A 24,990-nucleotide genomic window follows, 5' to 3' on the forward strand; every position below is an offset into this window, starting at 1 on the left:
ATTAAAACATGTATTTATATATCACTATAGATTGATTAAGCAGTTAAACAGTGCATTGTCTTTGCTGTTCTGTCCTCTTCTTTGGTCACTGAGGATCATGCATCTGTTCTACAGGGTTACTGCACTGCTTAGGACATACGTAATAAGATGGGAGTAAAACAACATAAGAACAACGAAGAGATACCATTTGTATTAGAGAGGAAGGGAGAATTTAGTGACTGAATTATGTTTATTTCCATCCTTGGCATTCATTTTAAGAGGTGTAAGTATAAACTATCATCATTATAACTTAAAAAAGCCAAGAAAGAGGTCCAAGAGTCTGATTAAGGCCTTAGTTGCATAACTGCAGAGGTTTTTGTCCAGCTGACAGTGAAGTCTCTCACTGCTGAAGAATAAGACTGTGAGAGCATACATCAAGGAAGTAAGATGTGACAAAGGCAGCCTAGTGATAGAAGACAGAGTAAGCAAGGGACTGACAGCCAGGATGTATGGATCCTGTTCCCAGCTCCATCACTGTCTGACTATGTGACCATGAACAAGAATCCTCTGCCTGTCCCTCCATCTGTAATGTGTGTGAGAAAATATGGAGTTAGCACAGCTGCATTAATCCTACTTATATTTTTAAAAAACTCTGAACTTTACTGCATGGGACAGGCTGCAGTAATAAGGATTTTTAAGACCAGAGAGGCTTGTTCTCTCCTTGCAGGGACCTGCTATTTTATGGCAGGATGTGATCTGTGGCATTCTCTCTGTAATATTCGGTCTTATGTTTGTTAGAGGTGAACAGAAGGATTCTGTGGCTGCTGCATCCAAAACAGACTTTTGTGAATCCTTGTGGATTAAACATCAAGTATGTAATTGCTTGCACTTGGGGAAAGGTTGGCACAATGATCCTCGTGGCGTCTTCAAATCCCAGCAGGAGCAGGGCAGTGACTGTCCCCTGTACTGGGCACTGGTGAGGCAACACCTCAAATCCTGTGTTCAGTTTTGGGTCCCTCACTACAAGAAGTACATTGGGGGGCTGGAGCGTGTCCAGAGAAGAGCAGCAGAGCTGGGGAAGGGTCTGGAGTACAAGTCTGATTAAGGGTGGCTGAGGAAGCTGTGTGTGTTTAGCCTGGAGAAAAGGAGGCTCAGGGGAGACCTTATTGCTCTCTACAACTGCCTGAAAGGCGGCTGTGGTAAGGTGGGAGATGGTCTCTTCTACCAAGTAACAAGTGACAGGACTAGAGGAAACAGCCTCAAGTTGCACCAGGGGAGGTTCAGATTAGAAACTAGGAAAAATTTCTTCACTGAAAGGTGATCAAGCACTGGAATAGGCTTCCCAGTAAGTGGTTCACTCACCATCTGTGAAGGTATTTGAAAATCATATAGATGTAGTTTGTAGGGACATGGTTGAGTGGTGGACTTGGCAGTGTTAGGTTAAAGTTGGAACCCGATGATTTTAGGTCTTTTTGAATCTATGTGTCTCGGTGGTTCTGTCTGTGAATCAGCTGGCTCCAGACTCTTCTACAGCACTTACAGTTTTTCTAGGCACTGTTGTACAGAGGGATCCCAACCAAAACTCATTACTCCTGTTGTGTTAGGCTTCTTATGTCACAATGAATTTAAATTAACAGTCTAAATAGTATATAGTCTGTGCAAAATCTAATAAACCAGACTGGCTGCACAATGCCAGGAACTCTCAAGGTATCTGATTTGAAAATCACTACAATGAAAGTTTATAACTGCAGCTCAATTCATTTCGTGAGAGGAAAGATAATGCCGTAGAAGAATAGACGCTATACAATTCTGCTTTATATGTCAGAGATTCATTCTCTGGTAAGCTTAAAGGGTATTTCATTGGCATTCTCTTAGATGCCAAACTGTTAAATGCAAGGCCACGGCACAAAGAGGTTTCTTAAATTACTGGAGGAATAAATTGGGTCTTGTAACACACTTTCAATTGCATTCTGTAGCAACACTCAAATCCCCAAGTGTATATGGAATCCCACTTCACAAACCATTGTTTCCCTCTTGCTGCTGAAAAATAGCTTAAAAAAATCCTAAGACCTCAATGACGAATATAAGTGTGAATTTCATTGCTTTTATGGCTTTTTTGTAATGTTCTTTCTAGTTTTTTAATCAAGAATTTGACCATCTCTTTTATTCAATTTGCTTTCAAGAGAGGTTTTCACATTAGAAGAAGTACACTCGTGCATCTGACAGCAAGCACTCTGCAGCCAGGAGATAATGAATCTAAATCAAATTCAAACTTTATTTTGCAGTGCCAGGTGAATTTTAGAGGCCCAGCATTTGTAATTTATTTCTCACTAAGATGAAAAAGTCAGTTTGATGGCTACTGTCAGCCAACAGGAGGTAAAAGATGAGAGGGCCCCTGCAAGCAATGGCTGAACAAAAGTAGGGGACAATTTGTGGCTGCAGAGAAAAATTAATTTTTACACTTATAAATATATAATACATCCCTTCTCTGAGAAGCACATAAGCTAGAATTTTAAAATTAAGGAAATAAAGTATGTGAAAGAGTCCACAAAGTAACAGTAAAGTCAAAAGCATACATATGTGTATATATCTTCTTGTGGCCGTATGTGCATGAGCCAAAAATGCTTATAATCCTGTGCACTTGTTAAAATAGCCCCGTCCAATAACCTCAGCAGCCAACAACGGGAGATCACACACGCAGCCATTTCTGCAGCCCATTTAGAAATGAGACACTACAGATACAGCACTTCCCTTACTCCCCAATTTGCACTTCTTGCCAATCCATTGTAGAAGGGCTGTGTAGCAATTCCCACCTTTGCCATTCGACCTGATGTGTAGCCCGAGGCAAACGATTCCTCCATTTCCCTGCCTACATTCCCGGGGCTGCATCAGAAGCTGTGTGACCAGCAGGTCAGGGAAGGGATTCTCCCCCTTTACTCCTCTCTCATGAGACCCCACCCAGAGCGCTGCATCCAGATCTAGGCCCCCAACATAAAACAGATGTGGACCTGCTGGAGCAAGTCCAGAGCAGGCCATGAAGATCTCAGAGAACTGACATGGTGGCTGGTGTACCAACTGGCTGGTGGGAGGAAGAGAGCTTTGGCAAGCTGGCATGACATTGACTTGGCTTTTATGCAAATTGTTCCTGAGGAGATTGAAATCTCTAGATTTTTCCAGTTTATAGCTACACAAAAGAAAAAATAAGTAGGAATAGTGGTATATTTCTTCTTGTGTCTTCTATGCACTAGTAATCTCCCTCACCTGAGCTCAGTGATGCACATACTCCTTTTCTCCACCACCTGGCTCTTCCCTGAAGTGTGTCTCCATCTATGGCCAATTTTTCAGGGAAAGATGGAAAGACAGACAAAACACCTTACTTCTAGGAGTCTTTTCCCACCCATAGTTCTAGTAGATATTAAGTTGCCAAAGTCCTCAAGTATGAGGTTTGAATATAATCATTGCCTACCGCAGAGGTGTAAATATCCTGAACACACTAAAAACAATGCATGAAGCCATGTGCTCTTTAGGGAGAAATCATAAGATTGTGGAATCAAAATGCAACAGTCTATTCTATTGAGTGCCTAGAGGCAAGGCAAAGAAAAACAACCATATCCATCTAGTTGTCTTTTGCTCTGCAATCTGCTCTTTCCTGCATGGATAGTATCATTTATCCACAAATATGTTAAAGCATATTAAAAACACACCTGCAGGGAGCAACACTAATGGAAGGACAAGCTGGAGGGTGTCCCTCTAGCAAAGCAGACAGGAACTCCATGAGAGGGATGCAGACACAGAAGTGGTGTTGATCTTAAGCTGAAGTTGAGATGAAGTTGAACACAAATTTTCCAGTGTTCTTGGGGGTAATCAGAGCACTGCTTTTTCCACAGAAGTGGCTGTGGTGATGGTAGTGACTGTGGTGATGATGTTTTCACCATTTTAAAGGATAAAACAGCTCATCTGTAAAACAAAACCAAACCAAAACCAAACCAAAACCAAAACCAAAACCAAAAAATTCACAAACCAAACAAACAGGTTATATACATTAAATAACTACATACATAGAAAATACATTGTATGTACAATATACTGTGTATATGAATTTCACATGGGGAACTTATGGATTATACGCGGCTTGAAATGCCAAACCAACCACGGTTGTTCACACTCCTGGACCGAAAAGTTCTTTGAAGATGCTCCGTAAATATTAACAACTCCTCCGAGCAGCTTTGCTCCGCTCTCCTGCTCCGCGTCCCGCTGGCGTCCCGTGGCCCTGTCCAGGGTCCGCAGGCGCTGCAGCGCCCACCCGACGCCCTTTATCGGGGCTGGGGGACACAGTGCGGACGCAGAGGGGGCGAGGGCCGGCGGGCAGCCGCGCTCCCACCGCCGGCTCCCGGGCTGGCCGTGTCGCTGTCCCCGGCGGGGGCGGGCCCGGCCCGGCTCCCCCTCCCCTGCGCCGCCGGCTGAGCCTTAGCAGGTAACGGAGGAGGGGCGGCCGCCGCGGGGCTGCGGCGGGATCTGCTTCCTGGGTTTCCTTTCGCTTCGGCGGGTCCGCCGCGCCGGCTACACCTGGGCCGGGCACGCCTGGGCCGGGCCGGGCCGGGCCGGGCCCGCCGGGCTCCCTGTGGCAGGAGCAGCGATGGTGCCGGTGTGCGGCGGGGTCTGCGCCCGCCGCCTGCTGCGGGCGGTGGGGCCCGGCCCGGGGCCGCTCCTGCTCGCCGCCACCCGGGCCCGAAGCAGCCAGGCGGGGAGCCCCGCTTCGGCCTTCAAGAAGCGAGGCTACGACATCATCAGGAACCCGCACCTCAACAAGGTGAATGCCTTTGGCGGGGGTGTTGCAGGGGAGTGCGCGGCCCGGGCCTCGGGGAGGGCGGCGGAGGTGGGGAAGGGGCTGGATGGCAGGTGTCCCTGTGGCGGCGTCAGCCGGGACCGGCCCCGGGGAGCGGCTCCGCTCCCACGGGAGTGAAATGCTGGGCAGGGGGAGCGGCCGCGGGTTGACATGAACACAGCTGGGGATGTGTGATGGATGTCCAGCTGCTGGCTCCGTACTGCAGCCTCCTGTACAGTCAGGCACCTGCCTCCTCCCCTCCGGCCGCTGTTCTGCTGCCGCAGTGGCACTGAGAGAGCCTGGGTAGGACAGAAGTGCCTTTGCCTGGGAACTGAAGCTGTTTTCCTGAAAACGCAAAATCCTGAAACCTGCACTGGACAAAGCATGGCTTCTCCTTAAAGTCGAATGCCAAAACTTGAGATATATATATATATATATATATATATATCTGTATGTATGTATGTGTGTGTGTGTGTGTGTATATGTATATAGTTTTACACATGTAGTAGTGAAACGGGTCATTCACACCTTCATGGTAAAGCAAGCATGTGTGGCTGTTCTTGTTTTCAGTCTTTCTTTTATAGCATATCCATAGCTGTCTGTGCTCCTCTACCAAAGCAGCATCTTGCCAGGCTGAAGATGTATTTATCCTCAATACTGTGGAAACATTAACAATACAGTTATCATAAGAACTAAAAAAAAATGCTTTTGGAGAAAGTTTTCAGCAGTCTACAAAATGTGTGAAGTGAGACCCCTTAACTTAACTGTACACTGCTTTTCTATGCCTTTCCATAATTTGAAGGGAAAAAAATAATCTAGGTGCCAATTTTGGGATCAAATATGTCAGACTCAAGAATGTTGGGATTTACTTTCTTGTGTTAATATTGCTAAAAATAACTACAAGTGCATCATTTACCTAAAATGAGCAGGTGTTAAACATGGTATTGAAATTGATCAATTGATTGGGCTGTGACTATGTGTCATATGCTTGGTACACAGTTTTCCAGTCCATGAGCCTCCTATCTCGTCTTCCAGACTGGAGACCCTTTGGATGACCACTTTTGCTTTGTGTAGGATGCTGTACATTGAGCTGCATCTTCTGGTACCATTTCAGCATCCATAGAGATGAATCCCAAAGGACCAAGGCATGCCATGACACTGGATATTACTGAATATGCAACAAGTTTGTAGGCAGTCTGGTTTGAATCATGATACAGTGCCTGTCTGTACGGCTGAAGAGAAAAGGGACTGCCAACTAGATCATAACAGTCATTTGTCAGCATTAAGAGGTTTTGATGAGTGCTTCATGGTAATTACAAAGAGTCACATAGCTAGTGTTTCTAGTTTTACTGCATATATTGATTTGAACTGAAAAACTAATACTTCGACCTTTGTGTAATGCATTAATAACAAACAGTTAAAACAGTTCAAACAGCTGAATCTGGCTGATGCAAGAGTAGATTTTTAATGTCCTGTTTTGTAATTTTCAGAACTGAGGCTTTTCTTAAGTGTTTTCCTTTCTCCAGCGAAATAAAGTACTTTTCTTGACATCTAAATGGAATTTTTGGCCATGTGGAGAGAAGAGTAGAAAACTGTTCCTGTTGGAGGAAAAATGTACTGTAGTGTGCCATGTTTAATTGGCCATGAGAAGTCTCCCAGCTGGTCTCCAGCCTGGGTGTTTGCTGTTTGTCATGTTCCTCAGTCAATGCAGACCTTACAGTCACGGAGATAATAATCTACAGAGCATCCAAGCCAAGACAGAGATGGCTAACCTCTGAGGTAAGAGATAAGGACTGCCCGTGTATGCACCTAGGTAACCCATCATTGCTAAACACTCAAGACCTCTTTCCAGACTTTTCTAAACAGGCTTCTGCTCCTCTGTGGCTCTTAACAGTTCATTGTAGCCTGTAAATGACCTGTGTTCAGCTGAAAAGGTGTGTTTCAGGCAGTTCATGTGTTGTCAGTGTGGGATTGGTGGCTCTTTGGTCTGCTGAGCTGCAGTAGTGTAAATCAAAATTAGGGATCCCTAATTTAGGTAGGTTTTCAGCTGTTGTACTCTCCTCACATATCAATTGCTCTTTACCCTTCTGGTAACTAAATGCAGGCATGGGGTTATTGCTGTTTTTCTGCAGTGGATCTCACTTTAATCTAAATTTTCAACTGATTGCAAGCAACTCTGCAGGGAATAGTCCTTACATCTCTCCAAGAACCACTGATAAAAATGTTCAGAAGTGAGACTTCGGGCAGCAAGTGTTTTGCTGGTTTATTCAATATCCTGGCTCTTTTATAGCTTTTGGATGAAGTTTAAGCTGTCAGTCTGAAGCTGTGAAGTGTGTGGTATTTATTAAATGAAGAACACTGTCCCTTCAGCAGAATTGCAGACTGATTTACAGTCTGAGGTTATTGATCCAAGTCTTTGCTTACTTACTAGGTTGAAGGTGCTTTGAAGAAGAAGCAGGCTCAAAATCCGCTGCTGACAGGTCCTCTGTAGTATCCTAAATATTAGTGAAAGTAAAAGCAGGCTGTCCTCTGAGAAATTCTCCTGGTTTCCAAAGCTTCCTGAGAAGAAAAATATATCCAAAAAATAGTTATGATTTAATAAATTTGCAGCTATTTCTTCCCTTTGGTCTTTGTTTACTATGTGCTACATTTCTTTTTACTACTTTTAATGTAGTATTCAGATACTGTCCTTCCTTGTGTTGTGAAGTGTGACAGTCCATGTTTAATCCAAGGGCAGGATTTGGGAAACATCAGCATTCTTGTGAGAGGTACTTGCAGCTTTAAAAGGCAATAGCTGTTGTTCTTAGTTGATTGAAGAGTCTCAGAAATAACAAGAGGGTGAAGAAGAACTTGTCACATGTTTTTATGAAGTGTTCCATGAAGAAGTTCTTTTCTGGACTTTGAATGCCGCAAAATTGGAAAACCTAAAACAACCAGAGAGCACCAGTAAGAGTGTTCTGTGGTGATCCAATGAAAATGGACTTGCTGAGAAATAAGTCTGTTCTGCTGTGGGGTCTCAGCCTTGTGAAAAGCTAATTTGATGCTGAGACCCTGGGAGGAAAGATGGGGCTTCCCTTACCCACTGTCTTGTTTATCAAAGCTGCTTTGTGTTTGATGTGGTCAAGGCCATGTCATGATCTCTCTGTCACTGCTGTCAGTTCTTAAGACTTGTGCAATTCTGTTCATCTCAGATGTGCCTTTAATGATTCCCAGTTTTTCCAGGGATTCTGTCACAAATTCATATGCCTTTTCTGTATTTGAACAACCGTGGGCTGAGCTGGCAAATTCCCAGTTTGACCACACACCCTTGCAGGGACTCAAAAATCTTGTCATGTCCAAAATTGACTGCAACTTTGTTCATGACATCTGACTGGAAGGTTGATGACACTTCTTGCATTTTTCTGCAAGTTCTAATTTTGAGATAAATCATGCCTGCTTGGAGATCTGCCATGACAAACAGATCAGCACTGGATGTCACAGTTGGTTTTTGGAGTGGCAGGATATTGCCCTATTTGAAGGGTTGAGATAATCCATTAAACTTTCCTGCAAGTGCAGTGCAGAGATCTGACTTTGTGGTCTCTGAGTACATCTGGATAATGCTCTCTACTCTTTTGATGTGCATGCATGTTCTCCATTGTTTTTCATGGAATGTCAATGAATTACCAAAAAAAAAAAAAACCAAGAAAACAAAATTACTAGTCTTGATCTGTAAGAATCAAACCTTAAAGAGTTGGTGTAGGTTTTTGCAGCATTTTTTGAATGTACTGCTGTATACATGATTCAAATGCAGAAAGGTTGTTTGTCCTTCAGCTTTGCAGAGATTGAAATTGAGCTGACTGAAAGTTCTTTGAATGGTGTCAGTAATTTGCCACTGCAGCTGAGAAACAAATTGTATGATCTTGCACATGGCTGCACTTGGCAGCTGTGGTGAAACAGGGTTAAAATTAGGTGGATTTGTAAAATTATTCGATTTAAAAAAAATTAGTAATGAGCACAAGAACAGTGTGTCTGAAATTAGTTGGCAAGATCAAATCGAGGCAAAATTCTGCTTTCAAAGTAATGAATCTCTCTAAATCCACAAGGTTGAGTTCTTAAAACTGGAGGTTTTTTTGCAGCTGGAATTTTCAGTTGGCTTGCTTTAGGTCTGGACAGACACATAATAACTGAGTGATGCACGGGGCTTTAAGTGTGTGCCTTCCAGTGTTTGTTAACTTGCCATCTGTGTTTTGCAAAGCAAGAGTATGAGGTGGGCAGAGTTTAGAGGTTCCCCTCGTATTTTTTCAGGAACCTGTAACTATTTGAGCAAGTTTTGGAGGACAAATTTTAGACTGGAGAAGTTAATTTAGGGAGGAAAAAAAATTCTACTGGGGGTTACTAAATACTCTAAAAAACACCTGGCTTAGAAAGTCCCCAAATTGAAAATGATGAAAAGATGGGAGACTACAGTGGAAGAGTATCCTATTAACATGTGTTATTTACTCTTCTTAAGGCTTGTGGCTGCTTTGGGAGACAGGATGCTTATGTACATGAACTAACCTGATAGTACGATAGTGTTTCTAGGGCTATCAAACAAGACACTTTCACAGCCAAGCCCTGCAGCTTTAGACCTCAATTTAATTAAATTAAATTAAAGCTATAGATGAGGCATGGTGTTTTGTCAAATCAGGTTCTAAATACTCTAGATTTGAAATGTGAGTGAGCTGGAGCACTGTCATTGGGATGAGCCTTTGATGGTGCCCAGAGCATGTTTGTACTTCATTAGTCAAGGCAAGGTGTGTGTATCCCCCATGACTTCAACCGGAAACAAACTCCAAGGCCATGAGCTTTGGCCAAATATTTTGACAAATGTGGTGGCATTCTGGAAATAAGATTGCTCAGTTAGATTTGTTTTGGCCATAATCCTGGCATATGAACTTTTTTTTTGTTTGCTTGGTGTTAGTGTCAGTCGTATCTTTTTCTAAGTCCAGACTGTCTTTTGGCAAGGACATTTCCTAATGGTTTGATGCCAAAGAACTTGTTGTTACGGTGTGGTCAGCAGACTGAGCCCAAACTAAATCTGTTGGTGCTTCTGGTATTAGCAGCAGCCTGGAAAAGTCCCTTTACTCACCCAGCTTGGATTCCAGTTTGTCTCCCTTTTCATAGCCAAACCAAGAAGCCATCTGCCTTCCTGTCTGCCCACATAACCTCTTGCCAGCACTTCATTCTCCCCTTTGGGATGCTGCTAATGCTTTGGGAGTAGCACTCGCATGGAAAAGCTCGGAAGTGCATAGACTGTCTGTTGCTGTGAGGGTGAGAGGGGTGCTGATGCAGACCCTGTCTCTGTGCTGTACTAACCCAGTAATATGTTGGTTCTTGTTTCCCCTTCAGACCTTATAAATGAGACTGAGAGTTCTTGGAAGCATTGGTTGGGCAGCTTTTATAAGTGCTGAGTTTATGCTTGCACTCAGTATAAGATTTTAATAAAAATAAATTGGTTTTGGAACAAAATGCTTCTTTCTGTTTTTTGAAAATGTTGTAAAAATACCTTTAAAAATGCCTTTAATTTGAGGAAGTTAATCAGTTTGGCAGCTGTTTCTGTTGCTTTCTTTTTATCATGCCCCTTCTTTTGGAGAAGCCTTAATCCTTACATCAGGCATGTTTTGGTAAGGCTGAGCCAAGAATGAATGCAGCTCTGGTTTCATAGGATGGACTAAGCTTTTCTGGCACTTGAATAAAATTTGCACTTAAGTAACACAAACTCTTAGGTGAAGAATATGAAAATTGATATTGTTTCAGTTAGAATGGATTTAGTGCTGAATATTGCAGCTTGTTCACATTCCTATTCCTTGCATCTAGTGAAATATGGGATAAGCTACTAGTTGATTACTTTGGAACCACAGTAGATGTTTGCAGGAAGACTGAGGATATTATGAGTGGGGTGAACAATGTGTGCTCCACTGACCTTGGCACACTCCAAGCCTTGCCCCACTAAGTAGCACGACATACAGTGTCACTGGTCTTAGAGACTGTGTGCTGCTCTTCGATGAGATGAGTCATTGGAGTTTGTCAGAATTAGTGATGATTCACCTGAAGGTGCTGAAAGGCAATGCTGATCTCCAAGATGAAGTGGACAGCTGTAGTCTGTGGCTTGGTTTTGCTTTCACGTGGTTTGGACATGCAGTAAGGTACTGGATAGAAATGGGTCTGGCAGCCTTGTAATGCTGTGTGGCAGATTTTGACTCCTAAGTTTTTGTTTTTGGTGTGTTCGATCTGGCATTTGCTAAACAAAACTGGACCTAGAGCCAATTCCATTTGACTTTATTTTGGATTAAGAGAATGTAAATTTGAATTCCTCTTTAGCTTCTGCAGCAGCCACCTCCAGAATAACACTTGGTGCTGTTACTGACCTTCATTCAGAGATGATAAAGGAAAGGTTGTTCTTCAATGAGTAACTGTGCTCTCTTTATACCCCTTGGTGAAGGTGGAACAGTTACAGTTTTTTATAGTATTTAGGCCCCTCCAGGGCTTTGGGATAGTTTTAATTCTCTGACTTGCTATAAATGATGCTGATCTACCTTCCTGCCCCACCTCACTTGCCTGGCTAATGGGAGACACTGTGCAAACATACCTTTTGGCAGCTCTCCTGTACTTCAGGTGTTTTATTCATTCTTCACTTCTAAGAGAGCCTCTGACACCATGTGCCCCCATGCAGGCAGCACTCTGGCATTTCTAGCACTGAGCCCCTGGCAGAGTTTGGACCTTAAGCTTGACAGGGAAGCTGCCAATACACATGGCTGCTGTAGCTGAAAGCTGGATGCTGCCCAGCATGGGGGGACCCTTGTCTCTGCCTCTGCATATCTTATTAAATTATATTCAGTTTTATAGATAGTCTGAATTTTCTGGGTTTTTTTAGGCTTGTTTGTTGGTTTGGGTTTTGTTTTGTCTCTTTTTTTTCCTCTGTTACTTATTTTTCTTTCTTTTTCTCATTGAAATACAGACCTGCTACCAAACCTTGAACAGCCTATTGTAGCACTCATCCAAAGAAATTCTTTTGGGACAGACGTAGCTTTAGAGCTGTTGTAAGCAGGTCAGACAGGCCTTGGTGCTTGGGGGAGAATAAACACTGCTGAAAATTACCTCTCTTTCAATAGAAGGCTTAGCCTAACAGCAAACTTGACTACTTTCAGTTTATAATGTGATCTAGTGGAGATGATGAGCATGTTTTTAATTTTTTAACCTCCTCTTTGAGGCCCAGGGGTGACACTTACTATCTGTCTCTCCAGACAATGTGACATTTTGATAAATGACTTCTGTATTGTCAGCCTAATACAATATCATTCTTCTAAAAATATTTTAAATGGCAAAGATTTTTATAGTTCTGCAGCTGCCAAACACAAAACTAAGACAGGAACTGAGAAGACTATGGTTCTGACAAAGAAAATAAGGCAAATGCAAAAGTTTTCTGCATATCAACATTTTCTACTTTGCAGCTTCTCTGTTGCACGTTACCTTTTTAACATGTGGACCCATAGAACTGAAACAGATTTTCAGTACTGTTGTGTATATAAACAAATAGCTCCACACCTTAGAGAATTCTATTCTGTATGTCTAATTTAAAAAGTGGTAAGTCTATTTTATAGTAAGTCCATATGGATTAGTTGTGCTCAGTCTCATAAAACATGTAGTTAAGACTTCATTGTGTCTCTAAATATTGGAAAAAATAGGTTATTTCAAAAACAACAGTGCTGTGTTCTCCTGGATAAGATATCTTGAACATTTTCTCTTTGGCTGGGCTAATGGATTTGTCACATTGCCTAGTGCTTAAATTCATTATGGAAACTATTAAATTCTGTGTTATCTTCATTAAAATGGTTTGATGTAAAACCTGCAGGTGATTTCAGCTATGATTATTTGCATTATTTGTAATTATTATAAATGAGAGAATGGATTAAACTGCCAAATCCTGTTATTTTTTGAAGTGTCCAGATTATTAAGGGTTTCTGTTGTCAAGATGGTCTAAGCAGGTAAGTAGGGCAGAGTCTGGAGCAAGAGATAATCTGTTTTATTGTGTCTAATGATGTAGAGGTGGGGAGAAAAGGGGAGAAGTAAGGCCACAGATCTTCATGTTCACAGCCCTTCTTCTAGCAGCTCAGTTTTAATTATCCCGATAGATTACTTGGTCCAATAAACAAAGAAAGAAAAATCCAACAAGAAAGCCCCCAAACAACCCCCCCACCACCAAAGCTAAAAGCTTCTCACTTTTAGCCATTTCCTATCTCACAAGGAATTTGATGTCTTCATGTTGTCATTTGCATCTGTAGCTAATTTCTGTGATAAAACACTGCCTCTGTAAATCATGTTCCTTGATCACAATTATTGGAGGATCAAGACCCTTCTTTCCCTCAATACTGTATGAAGGGTTCTAGATCTAGCCACTAAATGAGAAAAGTAACAAAAATTGTTTGCCGAAGTGCTAATCTGACTACTGAGAAAAAAAAATATCTAAAAATAGTATCTCCCATTGTTTCGGATTTAGTTTTTCTATGACAGAACCTCTTTAAAACCGAGCAAAAAAACCCAAAAAAAATCTGCAAGAGGTCATTTGCAGTAGTGGAGTGAGCATAAAGTCTGAATTCCAGCAGACACTACTCTGTTAGGGAAAAGTTGTACAGTGGTTGCAGAAGTGTGAAAGACACTTGTACTAACAGCTTAGCAGTTCAGGTGTTTTGTGGTGACAGACACACAGTTTGTGGGAGAGGATCCCAAAGTACTTGAAGTGATGAGGATATTGGGAAGAAGAAGTGAAAACCACTCTTTTCCCCTGTTGCCTGGCAGATACAGTGGCTGATGTGTGAAGGCCATGAAAAGCAATGATAGATGTGACCATGTGCTCCAGGTAGGCGACTAGACAGAAAACTTTCCAAATGGAATTCACTGCTGGTCTTAATGCAGAGAGGCTTGTTCTGCAGTTTCTGCTACTTTATACTCAATAGTGAGTATTTATACTCACTCTTGGCTGACATTGGTGGCTCATGAGCTTGTAAATTACATTCAGACACAGAAATAGTTGTTCAAAGGTAAAGGTAAAATAAAATACTTTTTTTTGTCTCAAGTTGTGAGGATTTTCAGCGCACATACCACTGTGACTTGTTGCTCATTGCACACATGCAGCAGATTCCTCTTAGGTTTGGTAACTTGCCCAGGTTGCGATGTGCAGCAGTATTTATTTGAAGGAGATGTGGAACGTGCCTTTCACTCCGTGTGCTGATGCCAGCAGCTTTTCCTGGCTTGTGTCTAGGGGAAAAAATGCTTGCAACAGCAGAGCTCTGCCTGAGCATTGCTTTTTGGTTTCTAAGGGGCAGCATAGGCTTAAGTCATTGGGAGGGTTTCTGTTAACTTCAGTCAACTTTACATTGAGCCTTTTTTGAATTTAGGAATAAGCAGCTGCACCATTCAAGATACAAGGTCCTTTTCATTATAAACTGTTAAGGTTAATGGTAGTAGTGTCAAATTTCATTGTTTTGCTCTGTTAATAAATGGTCATTAAAATGAAAGCATATATGAAAAATTGTGCTTACTGATTGTTTAAGCCAAAGTCTCCAAGCAAAAATGGAATTTACCAATAATATCAATTTCTACTGATAGAGAATCCCATGAAGGCTCCAGCTACTCCCACAGTTGTGTGGCCTAAAAATCACAAGCACGTGTTAGCATTCTTTATTTTAATGTTGTCTGTTATGGTGCGTGCTGCAACGAGATCCCAGAGAGCAACCAGCGTTCTCAGGGCCTGGAGCACACCAAAGAAAATGCTGATGATTTAAGACGAAGGGATGGGTTCCCATTTGGCAATCCAACAACTGGTTTATTGAACACAGCCTTGATTAGGTGCAGGGACGAGAACCAAGGATTGGGCTCAGGGCACAGGGTTAAATGAGCGACAAAAGGGGTCGAGGTCCATGGGGATAAGGGAAAGTGGTGCAGGGGAATGGATAAGGTTTGGGAGAGCCAAGGGGATAACAGGGGTGGAACAATGTGGCAAAGCACAGCCAATGGGGGTTAAGGGAAGGAAGAACATTCTAGGAAGGGTACATGAATGGTAAACAGGGGCTGAACAAGGGTGGCATCAATCCCCACACACTATTGGAACACCAGAACGCAAAAGGCACCAACGTGTGGCTGCAAAAGGCCCATGGGAAGGAGGCCTTCTCTTATGCTTTTCTAGAGGTGCATCTCTCCCCTTTTCCCTCTGCCCCTCCAGGGTTGAGGCATTTTGCTAACAGGCCCCTGGGCCTCCACAGTTGTCTGCCTAAACTCATTCATCTTCCATAGGAGCTTTGGGGTGACCCGCTCAGTGATGCCTTTCCAAAGCCAGAAGCTATCCTCTGGCATGCAGGCAAGAAGAGCTGGATGTTTTTACAAGAGCTGCTGGAGGAAAAACGAGGGCACTGAGATGCCTTGGAGAGCTTGAAGCTGCCCTGCAGAGTTCTTGTAGCTTAATAAAATTTACAGAAGTGCCTTTGAACTGTAACCTCCCACATGTCCACTGGTCGAGGGTAATGGGGTGGGTTTATGAAAGCAGAATGAAACTGGGGCACTCTCCCTAGAGGCAAGTAATTGTTTTGTATTTAGCATGTTAACTGTATTTGGAGTTATAAGATAACAAAGTAATTTCTCATATAAATAGAAAGGAAGCGATGGGAAAGCACTGGAAAGCAGCAGCAAGACTGGCTGCCGCTGTAAAGTGGGTTTAGTGTTGGCCACTTTTAAACAGGTCATTACATTTTAAAGACAAGCTTTAATGGAATTGGCAGTGACAGTGCAACTGTAACCAGATCTTGTTGTTTTGTACAAGTGCCTTTCAGGTTTCTTTGCAAGGTCGAATGTCCTATTGACTGGCAGCTGGACTGTTTTCCTTGTAGGAATGTAACCGGTATTTGATGGAGTTGCAAAATGAGTTTCCCACTGAAGACAAATATAAAAGAGTGTGAAAGTCCAGCAGTTTCACTTCCTGCAAAGCTGGAAACCCTTGTAGCATTTATTAGGATTTCCTGCAGGGAAAGAGGGATATTAATCTTGTTTGACTTACAGAATCATAATATTTGTGCTGCAATTTGTAACACAGAGCAAGAAGTTTTCAATTAGTATTTCCTGAGAAATAGCAAATTCAGTAAAGTAGATGCTTTTAACTTTTTGGGTTTTGTTTTTTTGTCAGAGAATAACTGTAACATCTCACAGGAGCTTAAATATGGCACAGTGTTGGAGCAGGGAAGAGCAGTAGTGAACGTGGCTACAGATCTGCTAGGACACGGAGCAGCTGGAACCGTTCTCAAGTCTTTCTCAAAGTCTGATTGGCACCATCATAATGTACTCTCTGAACTGCAGTACTGTATCAAGTGTGCTTGTAGGAGACATAAACTCATTGATAAGAGTCACCTTATCAGTTCATCACTGGTTTTAATTTCCCTAGTGTTGGAATTTTTTCTCAAAGTCTGAGCTGCTTGCAGTGAACCCCGATTTGAGGCCCAAACCAAATTTGCTTGAAGTACTGTGAGCCTCTTTCCTTTCAGATTTGTAGTAGTTTTATACTATGGAAAGCACTTTATGTCTCTTGAAAAGAAGCTTCACCCTTTACTTTGGGGAAGCACTGCATTTTCCTATCCAGGCAGAAGAATGGTGCTAGGAGAGGTGAGGCTGAGGGCTTGCGCTGAGGAGCTGCAAGTATGTGAGACTTTCCAGATCTGTGGTGGGTATGGTTACTAGACCATCTGGACAAACTTTTTGCATTGTGGATATTCCTCACCTCCATTCTGGATGAGATGGACCATATATCTGGGGCTTCTACTTAACCAGCATCTCCTTTGCATATAGTCTGTGCATATTCAGAGGCTGATCATATTTGAGATGCAGTGGATTTAATGTCCACTTGCAGACTAATTCATCATGTGAGACTGAAGCTCTGAGTTCCTGGACTTTCAGAAATCATAGGGCAACAGCCAAAATTATATTTTTCCCCAGCAGAAAATGTAGGTAGAAACAGATGGAATGCCTTGAGATACCTGTGCAGGAGAGAATAGATCTGAGCTCATTCTTTAGGAAGAGCATCTCTATTCATGTTTTTTAATTCACCTGACAAATGACAGGTGATGTGAAAATATACTGGAAGTAGTAAAGGTACGTAGTTACTGCTCTGCAAATCAAGAAGCATGCTAGAATGCATCATTTATGTCAAATGTTCTCCAACCTGAGTATAAAATGGAGTCACAGATTACTTTTTCAGTGCAGTGAGGCAGTGATTAGACACATAAACCCCAGCTGTGGCTTCCAGATTTTGGTGAGGTATAGAAACTATTGAATTTGAACATCAAGACTTGTAAAAATAAATAAAATAAATATAAAATAATATAATATAAAAATAAAATAAAATATAAATAGAAAATAAAGAAGGGGGGGAGGGGAGGGGAGGGGAAGGGAGGGGAGGGGAGGGGGGGGGAGGGGAGGGGGGGGGAGGGGAAGGGAGGGGAGGGGAGGGGAAGGGAAGGGAAGGGAGGGGAAGGGAAGGGAAGGGAAGGGAAGGGAAGGGAAGGGAAGGGAAGGGAAGGGAAGGGAAGGGAAGGGAAGGGAAGGGAAGGGAAGGGAAGGGAAGGGAAGGGAAGGGAAGGGAAGGGAAGGGAAGGGAAGGGAAGGGAAGGGAAGGGAAGGGAAGGGAAGGGAAGGGAAGGGAAGGGAAGGGAAGGGAAGGGGAAAAAGGGAAGGGAAGGGGAAAAAGGGAAGGGAAGGGAAGGGGAAAAAGGAAAAGAAAGAAAAAAAAGAAAAGAAAAAAGAAAAGAAAATAAAAAAGAGAAAATAAGATTGTGACTGAGACAAATATTTGTGGTTTATTTCTTATTCCTGATTCTTGGGACTTTCAAGGCATGTATCATTCACTTTCTGCTTTTCATTAATGGGATTCATTCAGGCTACTGGAGCCCTAACACACTGCTGCATTACATCAAACACTTTTGAACTCTGTCCTATTTCTTATCAGTTATGGAGGACAGTTTCTGAATCACTGATATGCATTCAAGAAAGAATCATGCAGGCGTGGACATCGTGTCATAATTGACATTTAGTTTTGGAGTACTTCAGGGTGGAGCTGAATTCAGCTTGCTCAAGGTAATATGGGACATTTGTAGGTGAACATGAGTCTCTCAGAATAAATTCCCTCACCGTTCAGCCAGCAAACTTGTTTACTCAGTTGTCTTTTTGTAGCATCTATTATCTGTACTGAAAATAATCTCCACCACAGCCTGTTAGAAACACACATGATGTATCAAATGCTCTATCCCATACATGTCATCAAATATGCATTGTATAAAATGAAAAACATTTTGTGAAATAGTTCCCAAAAGCTGTGCACAAAGGAAGTGAGTGCTAATACACCACTGTTATAGGAGGTTATTTTAATTCTGTTTACTAGAGCTCACTTCTTTTTTATTTAGTCACTTAAAATTTCTGGCTTTATTTCGTAACAGTTCAAAACTTCAAATCACAGTGTGCATAAGATACAGATGCCAATACCTGTAAACTTAAGGTTATTACCTTGTCTGCATAATTAAAACAGTAATTCAAAGAGAGAACAAAAATAAACTAAATACTTTAAGCTAGTTGGCCAGAGAGTGGGCTAGTGGGTGTGATGTGTGGTCCCCCTGTGACTGCTACTCAAGTATCTGATGAGACAGATGTAACAACCAGTGATTTCTTAGAAATCAAGAAATTATTAGCTTGGCTTTCCTCTCATTTTATTTAATGACACCTTCCAGCACATGTCTAGGACTAGATCCAAAGCAGATGGAATTTTATGAGAAGCAAATGAGTACTTACAGCCCTTTGCAGTAAAGTCATAATCTTACTGGCTTCATATTGTTTAAGAAAGTACTTTGCTGAACTAGGGCATAGGTTTTTGATTTAGTATCCCACTGCTGTAAGACTCCGGGTGTCTTCTGGCTAACGCCTATCTGAGGAGTGGATTTATAGGAACACAGCTGGGTTGCAAACAAATGGTGATGCACTTTGCTCTGCATTCAGAGGGAAGAGAAGCAAAACTACAAGACAATAATCGGTCTGTATTTTTTAGTATTTTTGAGTATTTTACGTATTTTTGTATTGATGTATTTTTCAGTACCAGGCAGAAGAAAGTCAACTGCAAAACTGAAATGAAGTTGCAGGATGAGCTTCAGACAGCTGATGATGTCTGTCAGTTGGCATTTGCTGTATTAAATAAATGAGAAGTAAAACACAGTCACTTTTGAATGTATGTATCTGCCTACATCTGAGGTTTCATGGCATTTTTTCACTGAATTGCTTTCTTTTATTTGAAAAAGGAAAAGCAGAAGTGTAGGGGATGCATGGAAGAAGAAATCCTGAAGCAGTATGACAGGCCCTTATACTATAATGGGTTTAGATCCTGGATTCTCTAATGCTAGTGTAGGAGTTTGACCTGTCTTCCCCATGTGCTATGCAGTAACTGAGCAGTAAAATTAAAGTATGATTGGTAAAAAAGACACGTTAAGGGTGTTTGGAGCCAGGATCTGCCTCCAAGCCATAGAGAGCAAACCCTTCTGAACCATTCTCCCCAGATAGTTAGACATTAAATTTTGGTTCACTTTGTTTTGGTATTCTGAGACATTTGCTGTTTTGGTTCAGAAATCCCATATCCCAACTCTCTTGTTCCTAGTTAGGGAAAGAAAAGCAAAGTGTAGGAATAACAAAGATTGTAGTGAGGATTGCCTGTACAGTATGATAAAAAGCATAAAACCCATAGTCATGGCAAACTTGGGCCCTCTTCTATATACCAGGCACTTTGCAAGCCAAAAGTCAGTGAATTTATTGAGAAGAAAACAGATCGTCAAAGTTGTGTAAATGTTTGGGGTTTGATCATACAGATTCTTAGGTACAGTTGCTTACAGTCAGGAAGTGGAATCCTATCTCCTTGATCCACGTGGAGAGACTTACACCAGGTTGTAGGTTCAGGATTATGTACAGATTCTGGGATTTGATAAGAAAATTCAGTGGTAGAAAGACTGGTGAATAATATGAAAGTGGATGCCTAGGTCTGTGCAAACAATACTCCAAGGCATAGATTTTCAGTAAGGACAAAAATAAACCCAGAATGTTTGCCTCTTGCTGAGTCTTAGCAATGTTGTTCCAGCATAAACATAGCTTAGAAGTTGTTGGCTTTTAGGAAAAACAATTTATTTTTATTTTTTTTTTAATATCTCTGAGTTATTAGGTAACCTCAAGCTTTGCAGAACTGCTTTATTTTGTCTGGAGAGGAAAACACTTGAAGTATCATGGCAGCTTTTATGCAGAACGTTTGACTGAGGCTAGCATAATGTAATAGAGATTCTGTGTATTTGCATGTAATAGGAAATTACTTTAAAATGTGCAACTGCAGGAGCATCCCTTTGCATTTAACATAATATTCTAGTCAGTAGTAAGATTTTCATAGATATGAAACACTCCCAACAGTATAAGATTTGAACAACTTAAATATAGTGTGGATGCTTATCAAAGTAGAATTTTACATTAAATTTGTCTGAAACTGCCCATTTTTCCCCCCATAAGCAATCACATGTATGTGCTTATACCATGGTTTTTGGCAGAATCTGCCCTCTTTTTTCTAAGTTCTGATTCACTCCTGCTGTTCTCTGAAATTCTCTTCTGATTGTCATGCAGGCAGAGGCATTGCTACTGCCATCTGCAATGCATCAGCATCTACATCACACTAAAACCACACTGATCTCTCAGCATATGGTGGCTTTTTAAGAATGTTCAAAGGCATCTCCTTATCTTGTGTCAAACAGGCAAATTAAGAGACTGAATGTGTTTTGTCATGTAACCAATTGGTTAGGTGAACATCAGCTTCAGTTTGTGTTTTCTGTGATCTACAAATGATGTGTTTATCTACTTTGTGTTAATCCATATTTTGTATCTTACAACTAAAAACATTCCTCTGAAGAAGGAACAGCTTTGAATAATATCTTCAGACATAGTTGCAAAAGCTGTCTCTTTTAGAGCTCTTCTTAAAATAAATTAATGTTCATTAATATTGGATGTAGATCATTAATATAAATGCTTTGGAAATGCAGGTAATAACTTCAGTATTATTGCAGTAATAACTGAGGCTGCATTCTGTGGAGAATCTGTAACACTTTGGAGAAAAGTATGAAATGTTTCATGCTATTAATACCACCTTTTTTTGAATATGGTGTGCCAGAAAACAATTTTAACGCAACTGAGGGGATTTTAATCATCAGGAGTATGAGATAAGGAGAAGATAAACAAAACCTCTGCCCAATAATAAAAGCAAGACTGATTGCAAAAGTGATTTGAGGTTTTGCCTGTGTCTATGCTGTATTTGGGCTAGTTTGGAGGAGCCCAGATCCTGGTTCTGTCTGTCCATTTGTCTTGGTTAGCAGCTCAGCTTCATCTTGTTCCTGAAACTGAAACTCTTGTGCAGATCTCTTCAGGAGGAAGTATTTGTGGTCCTCCTATCTGTTGGCATCAGGTGGCTGAAAAATGGATGAGAGAGGACATATCTGAGCCTCCCTGTGATCTGCTGCACCACAGGAGACAGACATATCCTTGAGTGTACTGTAAAGCACAGACTGTACTTGAGACCTTTTCTTAGTTGTAGCAGCCTGATCATCCTGCTAGTGTCCCGTGGAGGGTTTTTGAGGGTGAATAGGATGGGCAAGCAGTGAATCAGGCCTTGAGCCTGGCATTTTGAAATATACAGTAGAAGTAGGTGGTGTTCCTGTTTCTGAAATCTTGTATAACATATATTTGTTTCCAGTTAGTTTATTTTTCTGTATCTTTAAGCAAAAATAATCCTCTCAAAATGACTAAAACAAAATCCTGCTCCTGTACAGTGGGAAGAGAGTGAAGTCTGCATAATGCTGTTTAGAGGTACAAAAGTACCATATAGCTGCAGTGCAGTACACTTTGCCTCCTCATTCTGTGTCAGTAGTTCTCTAAGTTTGCAGCACATTATCATGGAGATGATAATTTTTTTAAACTTTATCAATATGTCTCAGGAAATCAGAGATAAAATGGTTACATATGCCTCTCTCTCTCTTGCCTTTGAGGACTTAAACGTGGTGAGAATTTACAATCAAGTTTAAGATTTGGAAGATTTTATCTTCTTCTGGAAACATGATTAGTTACCAAGGGAAGATTACGGAAACCATTTTTTCAATCTGGATGCTTTTTACTACAAACAAATTCATTCACTGGATGTAAGCATAATTGCCCACAGTTTATTTAGCCATCAGATACACTGAGAAAAACTTCAGAAAAGCGTCTGATTTAAAATCGAAATTAAGATTTCCCTTAGAAATACCTCTTTGTATTCACTGTGCTTCATCAGACATCAGGTTTTGGTGATGTCATGGTGTTGAAAGAAGTGTACTATTTTAAAGGGTGGGTATTGGAGATAAGCTCTTGGGGAAATGGTTGCAGGAGCTTTTTGAAAGCGATTGGAGGTTTTTGTGTGTGTGATGCCCAGAAAGGTTGTAGCTTCACCTCTACAATCAAAATCAAATGTAATGTATTATCCTTCTCAACATCCAGTAATCTGCCAGCTCTCAACAGTGTTATGATCACTAGCAGATTTCTTTGGACTACTAATTGATCACATCCTGATTCTCATTTAAAACAACTTTGGGCTACTTTGCCATCTGAACAAGTTTCTATGACATAATTAAATGTTCGCATTTATAATCTGATTACAGTTCCTTAATGCAGGCTTTATAGCTCAAGTTCACCCCTGTCTCTGGGGAATCTGTCAGTCAGCACTCTCTGTGAATTGGTCTGCTTTCAGTTTTGTGTTGTACTGGATTCCTGATGATGTAAAAACTCTAGAAACCCCAAACAACATACATCAGATGTAGGCAGTATCTGTACTGTATATTAAGCATATACAGCATAAGCAACTAAAGCCAGCTGCAAGGTCTGCATGCACACTGCTAAAGCCTTAATCTTTCTAATAGTGAGTCTTTATAACTGGGTCTGTTCTGTGACCCATTGTAGCTCCCAAATGACCAGTCCAGGAATCACTGGTCCTATAAAGAGAACTGACTGCTGCAGAGGTTGTGCTTCTACTGTTACTGGGAAACATCATGGGTTCGCAGGTAAAATGCAGTATTGGTAATGACAGCTTTCTATATACATGTATTTAATTATTCTCCTACACTTGTTTTTAATATAAGTTGCTATGCTAGTGCAATTCTACTTTTGATAAGTTAACAATAGTACAATTACCTTTTTGTTACCAGTGTCTTCAAATCTCAAAATTCAAAGTATAGTTTACAATATTTCATTTTTTTTAGCCAGGGAGACTTTTCATTGATGATGTTGTTTTATTTTGAGAGGTGGATGTTGTGCTTGTTTGCTTTGGTTTGTTTGGTTTATTTTTCTTTCCACATCAGTGATGACCACAGGTTTTAATTTATTTTGTTCCATTCTTTGTACTTAAAGACATCAGTCCCCATGTGAAGAAGTTCTGGATAGAAGTAGAATTTCTTTTTGAAGCAGAATCTAATTCTAATTCTAGTCTTAAAATACGCAAAAGCACTTTACATCGCCTTACTGTTCTTTATGATGTAGCTCAGTTGTGATGTTATTTCTGTTTATTTGCTTTGGAATAAGGTATGAAAATTATTGATTTTGTGTGTGATGTCATCTTGCTTTAATAAGACTTAGAAAGTTGTGGCTAAAAGCTTAGACTATGGAAAAGGCCACTGATATCTTAGAGTGTCAGTGCAGCTCTCCTTGCCTGCACCTTTTCAGTGTGAATCCAGTGTGGTCTGTATGACAGCTGCTTGTGGATTTTTTTGCTTGTCCACAGCAGAGTCAAAGACCTCTTCGGCAAACAGCGATTTTCCACCCACATTTTTAAGAAATTCCTTGAAAATTATATTTCTTGTGGGCTTCCTCAGTGTTGGTGAATCATGAGGTATTAAACCCACAAATTATAGCTTGGTTAAGTGGTCTAGAGTAAACAAAAATTTCCAGTATTTGAAGAAGAATTTGTGACCCTGAAAGCTTGTCCGTTACTTTTTTATCCCTGACTGTATTGCATCACCAAGCTAAATGGCGATGATAGATGTATTCCAGGGGCTCATAATTGTGAGACTGAGAATGGCAATGTTTATGGTTAGTGCAGAATGGTTAATGCATTTGCCTAGCATTTCTAGTTGGAAAGCTTTTCATTCCCCCAGGATGGTACTTTTCTCTTGGACTAATTTTTCATTATGATAATTAATATGAAAGCTGAGAAATCAATTGCAGATAATTTTACATAGGAGAATTGATCTTTTTAGTTTTCAAATTTTATTATTTAAAATATTTAGTTCTCTAATAATGTCTTTTAAACCTTGGGTTCTTAATTGATTTGCACTAAGAGTTTATGGTATCTTGCTTGTTGTTTCTCACGTAAATGGGGTAGCTATTTTAGAGAGGAGTGAAGAACTAGACCCCGTTTGTAAGGGCTGTTTTTTGGAACATCGTTGCTTAAAGCCTCACAGCTGGTGATTGCCAGTACTCTTGGGGTTTTTGGCCATTGTAGGAAATGCTCTCCTACCTGCAACACCTGCAAGGCTGGAAGGTACATGTAAAATACTTCTCATAGAGATACTCATGTAGGAGAGGTTCCAAATAAAAGGCAAGCAATCTGATGGACCTCTGAAAAATAGTACTTCATCAACCCCCAGAGTAAGTGATGACTTGTGTTTCAGGCACTAGTTCATCATCCTTCCAAAAAACAATGCCTGGCAAAGGATGAATGGTGTTCAGTAGATAAGTAATGGGAGTTTGGGAGTTAAAGAACCAAGGTCAAAGGGAGCTTCAAAATTTATGTCTATTGTGCTCCAAAAGAGACCTTTCATCAGTGGTTTAGACTTCTTTCTTCATGCTTTATGTGGACAGAGACTTTTGCTCACCTTACTACAGCAGCAATCATCTTAAGCAAGGCTAAACAGTCGAGTTGGACCATCAGAGACTGAAAGATCTTAAATAGATGCAGCAATTATCTTCAGGGCCTTGTGACAACATTCTACCCAAAAGCCAGTGGTCCTGCCTTGAACAAAAAGCTTTACCACTATAGCAGTTCACAGACCCTCAAAGGACCCTCTGTTGTAGTTCAAACCCTTCTATGTGGGTGTTTGGCT

The 24,990-nt window shown here is 41.1% G+C and overlaps 1 protein-coding gene across 3 annotated transcripts in view; it reads left to right on the forward strand.

The window, feature by feature from the left end:
* Window positions 1–4,587: 4,587 nt before the first annotated feature.
* ME3 (malic enzyme 3) overlaps window positions 4,588–24,990 on the forward strand; it is a 117,770-nt gene continuing 97,367 nt past the window's right edge. For all 3 annotated transcript variants that reach the window (XM_014253246.2, XM_088051983.1, XM_088051984.1), the window contains exon 1: window positions 4,588–4,789. In XM_014253246.2, coding sequence (XP_014108721.2) covers window positions 4,616–4,789 — 174 coding nt within the window. In that variant the 5' untranslated portion in view covers window positions 4,588–4,615. The remainder of the gene's footprint in view (window positions 4,790–24,990) is intronic.

The sequence above is a fragment of the Pseudopodoces humilis genome, chromosome 2 (assembly GCF_049639895.1).
Source record: "Pseudopodoces humilis isolate 2021_Gansu_Grassland_sample_001 chromosome 2, ASM4963989v1, whole genome shotgun sequence".
Classification (NCBI taxonomy): domain Eukaryota; kingdom Metazoa; phylum Chordata; class Aves; order Passeriformes; family Paridae; genus Pseudopodoces; species Pseudopodoces humilis.